Here is a 5,387-nt window from a genome sequence, read left to right as displayed (position 1 = left end):
GGAGGGAGGGCGAAAGTGGCCTGAAATGCGGGTACATCTGCTGGTTTTGTGAAAGGAGAGCCCAGGGTATCTTGAACAAACTGGCAACGGGCATTCCTTGCTGTCTCCTAGAGATGCTGCCTCAGCCCCATATGATGCTTTCCTGTCCCTTTTGTTCACCCTCAGCGGGTCCCTCCTTGGAATGCCCAGCGGACCACCACTCGGGGACCACCCAGCCGCAAAGGCAGCCTCAGTATAGAAGACACCTTTGAGAGCATCAGTGAGCTGGGACCCCTGGAGCTGATGGGCCGGGAACTGGACTTGGCCCCCTATGGTACTCTTCGAAAGTCACAGTCGGCTGACTCTCTGAATTCCATCTCCTCTGTGAGCAACACCTTTGGGCAGGATTTCACCCTGGGCCAGGTAGAGGTGAGCATGGACTACGATGGAGCCTCCCATACTCTCCACGTGGCAGTGCTGCAAGGCAAGGACCTCCTGGAGCGCGAGGAGGCCTCCTTCGAGTCCTGCTTCATGCGTGTCAGTCTGCTGCCAGACGAACAGATCGTGGGCATCTCCCGGGTAAGTGGAGCGGGGACAGGGGTGCCCTGGGCTCTCTGAAGCCCTCCTGGGAAGCTGACATCTGGGCTAGTGGGCAGATCTGCAGTACCAGATAAGATGACAGGGGGCGCTGGGGAGCCGATCAGAATGTGGATACAGAGTAGAATGGCCATGCGTAGAACCGGCTTTGTGCTCCTGCTGTGTATAGATTTCATTCTTCCTATCACTCAAGGACAGTGGGTAACTGTCCACCTCCACATCTGTCAACATGGAGTCTTAGCAGGAAGAAAGATGACCTGCTCTGACTGATCTGGGAGAGAGCTCAATGACAGACTTAGTTGCTTTGGAGTGGATGGAGGAGCGGTGGCCTCAGTGTCCATATGGCTCCATGAATTTGTTCACAAGAAGGGAGGGCCACCACGGGGACGGAAGAAAACATGAGAGGAAAGTGAGTTTCTGGACCCCAAATGAAAGGGGCACCTTTATAGGAGCTGTGTTTCTGTTGTGAGAGGGTGTGGTCAGCACCCCAGAGAAACTGAAGGCAGGCTGTGGAAGATAAGCCCTTGAGCCTCCCTCTGATCTCCGTTTTCTTCTGGTGACCCTGGTGGCTCACCCTGCTGGAAGCCGGAGACCAAGGGAGGGTGTTGGCATGGCTCTTGACTGTTAGGATCTGTATGGGACCAGGACCCTCTAGGTCAAGTTCTCAGCACAGAGGAGGTTTATTTACCCATGTATTTGACAGAGGGCAGGGAATAAGAGGCAAGTACAGGAGATAGAGGATGATGGAGAAGGGGAAGAGAACGGGGGGGGGGGGGGTATTGATTCCAGAGGGTGAAGGACTGCCTCTGGAGAGGAGATGGATGAGGCACGTAAGAGCACATTTTATAAATGTACAAGGGGGAGCCTCAAGTCAGGCTGAGGTGGTTAGTTTTAATTGGTCATGTTAATTAGGGTGAGCCAAGGGGGCTTGTTTTTGTTTGTTTGTTTTGTTTTGTTTTGTTTTTTTCGAGACAGGGTTTCTCTGTGTCGCACTGGCTGTCCTGGAACTCACTCTAGACCAGGCTGGCCTCAAACTCAGAGATCCACCTGTCTCTGCCTCCCAGGTGCTGGGATTAAAGGCGTGCGCCACCACTGCCCAGCCCAAGGGGGCTTTTGATTGCTCAACTTCGATACTTTTGATAGCTAGACCTTGGTGGTCAGCCTCAGGAGGAGGAAGTAGACAAATAAGGGGATAGACTTTGGTGGCTAGCTTTAGAAATGTCATCTAACAGTGTTTATAGCAAGGCGGGTGGGTAGCAGGGGGAAGGGCAAGGACTGCCAGAGCCATGCTTGCCACATTCAAGCTGGCCAGAGTCCCTTCATTGATGGTCAGCAATCAAGAGGAAAGGAGAGGTTGGAGGCAACAAGAAGGTCACAGAATGTTTCCAAGGTGCCTCACCTTGACAGCCACACCCCACTGCCCAGCAGCAGACTGGCAGGAGTCCAGATCCTCAGCCCTCTGAGATGGGCCAGGTAAACCCCCAGTGATCTGTGCCCTACAGGACCAAGGGTCTTCTGTGCCTAGTCATTCTTACCACACTGGACGTTAGCAGCCTTTCCGTGGTAGATTTTCCACTCGCCCCACCCTATAGTGCCCCGCCCCATAGTACTCCTATAACCCTCGAAGACTCTAGACCTAGCCATCAGCTCTCTGTACATGGGGCACCAAGGGGATGCTCCAGTTTCTTACTGGCCGTTACAGCAGTGGGTGGTTAGGAGTCAGGCTAAACTCTAAGTTCCACCTTGGCCTGGCAGTGCGACCTTGAACAGTCACTTAAGCAGCTGCCCTCAGTTTCTCCATCTGTCAGATAAGCATCAGAGTCATGAAAATGAGCTGGGTGCATACATGCACAGTGCTTAACTCCGGCCTTGGTAGGTGATCTGGAGCAGTTCTCAGCACCCGAAGAGCCTCCATCAAGCCTGACACACATTATGCTGCTCTTGGCCTGAGACAATGAAGGATTTTGGGTGACTCAGGATATGTCCTTTGAGGAGGGACACTGATGGACAGAAGCTTGCTCTGAGGCAGACCACTGTGTGGACAACATGGCTCCATAATTGGGGGGTTCAGTTGCTGCAGGAAGAACCTTCCCAGAGCCTGGCAGAGACAGGTGAGGTCAAAGTAGCTAGAAGCTAAGCAGAGTTTGTTCCTAGGATGACAGGCTTCATGACATCACAGTCTAACAGTCTAACTATGGGAATGGGGTGTTGCCTCCAGGCCAAGCAACACCCTCAGCTTCAGAGAATATGCCAGGGATGAGAGCCGCTCTCTAAATACCACCGTGCAGTGACTCAGGCGGGCCCCCACGGAAGGGCAAGCAGAGCCTCCCTGAGGACTGCCCACAGCTTCCTGGGAGGAGGCCAATGGCATCCAAAATCTGGGCAATGAAGCATGCCCAGCCCTGCCTAGTCACTCCATCCATCTGTCTATCTGTCCACTCACCCATCCATCCTGTGACAATCAGGAAGGTTTCCCCAGGCTCTGCAGGGCACTGGCATTAATGGCTGTTTACAGACAGCCACCGAGGCTGTGCTGAGTCAGGCAGCCAGGAAAGATAGAGAGCAGGTCTGCTACCGCATCTCATGAGGATGAGGATTACTAGGATTCCATTATGGAAGCTTCTACTGCCAGGCCAATGGGTTGACTATAGCCAGGAAGGGGAGATTGGGACTTTTAAACCTTCACAGTAACCTCAACTCTTGGGAGATAGAGGCAGCAAGATAAGGAACTCAGGGTTGTCCTTGGCTACATAATGAATTTAGGGCCATCTAGGCCTGTGTGAGATCCTATCCCAAAGCAACCAAAACCTTCCAGGACTACCAGGCATGGTAGACTCATACTTCAGCTCTGGAGGCTGAAGCAGGAAGATGGCTAAATTCAAGGCTAGTCTGGGCAAAATAGTGAGTTCCAGGCCACTCAGTGCTGCATAAAGACCCTGGCTGAAAAAGGAAGGAGGTTTCTGTGAGTTTGAAGCCAGCCTGGTCTACATAATGAGTTCCAGGAAAGACAGGGCTACCCAGAGAGACCCTGTCTTGGAAAAGGAAAAGAGGGTGGAGGTGCAGTGTAGACGCTCATGCTTGTAATCCTAGCATTCTGGAGGTAATGGCAGGAAGATCAGGAGCTCATCCTGACCTATGTAAGATCCAGTCTGAAAAGAAAACAGAATTAAACAAATAAAACCTTCAAGGCTGAGCCACAAAAAGAGGACCAGAGCTGAGATGGTGGGTACCAGGAAGCCCCTCCACGGCCCCTTCTCTCTGTAGATCCAGAGGAATGCCTATTCCATCTTCTTCGATGAGAAGTTCTCTGTCCCCCTGGATCCCACAGCCCTGGAGGAGAAGAGCCTTAGATTTTCTGTGTTTGGCATCGACGAGGATGAGCGGAATGTGAGCACGGGCGTGGTGGAGCTGAAGCTGTCTGTCCTGGATCTCCCGCTGCAGCCCTTCAGCGGCTGGCTGTACTTACAGGACCAGAATAAGGTATCACCTGCCTTTGCCTGCTGCTTCACCCGGGGAGAACGTACCCTCACCCACTTCCTGGGAGAGATGTCAGTATCCCGTCCCTCACCTGGACCCTGACAGCATTAGAACAGAGAAAGGGTCCCAAGTCACCCCCTAGGGAAGCCGCTCATTGCAAGTGCTAACAAACACATCCTATAGACACCGCTGTTTACAGCTCTTTTTTTTTTTTTTAAGATTTATTTATTTTATGTATGTGAGTACACTGTAGCTGTCCAGATGGTTATGAGCCACCATATGGTTGCTGGGAATTGAGTCTTTAGAACCTCTGCTTGCTCTGATCGGCCCAAAGATTTATTTACTATTATAAATAAGTACACTGTAGCTGTCTTCAGACACACCAAAAGAGGGCATCAGATCTCATTACAGGTGGTTGTGAGACACCATGTGGTTGATGGGATTTGAACTCAGGACCTTCAGAAGAGCAGTGTTTTTACCAGCTGAGCCATCTCACCAGCCCTTTCAGCTCTTTTTTAAATTTTTCCTTTACACCATATTTATTTATTTACTGTGTTTTCTGTATGTATGCGTGTACAGGCATGCACAGACACACAGAGAATGCATGTGGAAGTCAGAAGACCACATGTGTTCTACAAGTTGGTTCTCTCCTTCACCCTGTGTGTTGTTAGGATTGAACTCAGGTCAGTGGGGTTAGTGGCAAATGCTTTTACCCACAGCGTCATCCCCAGCCCTCTTCTCGGTTCTTTCTTTTTTATTTTTTGACATTTATTTATTTCTCTTCCTTATTTTATTTTATTGGGTTTTTAAGCAGGGTTTCTCTGTATAGCCCTGGCTGTCCTGGAACTCTCTCTATAGACCAGGCTGGACTTGAACTCACAGATATCTGCCTGCCTTTGCCTTCTGAGTGCTGGGATTAAAGGCATGCACCACTACCTCCTGGCTATTTACTTTTATTCTCTATTTTATTTATTTATTTTATTTTATTTTATGAATGTTTGCCCAAATGTATATATGTGTCCATGTACATACCTCATGTATGTATGTATGTGTCCATGTACATACCTCATGTATGTATGTATGTGTCCATGTACATACCTCATGTATGTATATGTGTGTCCATGTACATACCTCATGTATGTATATATGTGTCCATGTACATACCTCATGTATGTATATATGTGTCCATGTACATACCTCATGTATGTATGTATGCATGTGTCCATCTACATACCTCATGTATGTATGTATGCATGTGTCCATGTACATGCCTCATGGATGTATGTATGCATGTGTCCATGTACATACCTCATGGATGTATGTATGCATGTGTC

At 49.8% G+C, this 5,387-nt stretch overlaps 1 protein-coding gene across 3 annotated transcripts in view; it reads left to right on the top strand.

The window, feature by feature from the left end:
- The window catches only part of Syt12 (synaptotagmin 12), a 34,242-nt gene that overhangs the window by 21,874 nt on the left and 6,981 nt on the right, over positions 1 to 5,387 (top strand). For all 3 annotated transcript variants that reach the window (XM_031389181.1, XM_031389182.1, XM_031389183.1), the window contains 2 exons: positions 166 to 558; positions 3,841 to 4,056. In XM_031389181.1, coding sequence (XP_031245041.1) covers positions 166 to 558; positions 3,841 to 4,056 — 609 coding nt within the window. The remainder of the gene's footprint in view (positions 1 to 165; positions 559 to 3,840; positions 4,057 to 5,387) is intronic.

Source organism: Mastomys coucha, unplaced genomic scaffold (genome assembly GCF_008632895.1).
Source record: "Mastomys coucha isolate ucsf_1 unplaced genomic scaffold, UCSF_Mcou_1 pScaffold21, whole genome shotgun sequence".
Taxonomy (NCBI): domain Eukaryota; kingdom Metazoa; phylum Chordata; class Mammalia; order Rodentia; family Muridae; genus Mastomys; species Mastomys coucha.
The sequence above is the reverse complement of the archived record's forward strand: the minus strand, read 5'-3'. Positions and strand labels throughout refer to the sequence as shown.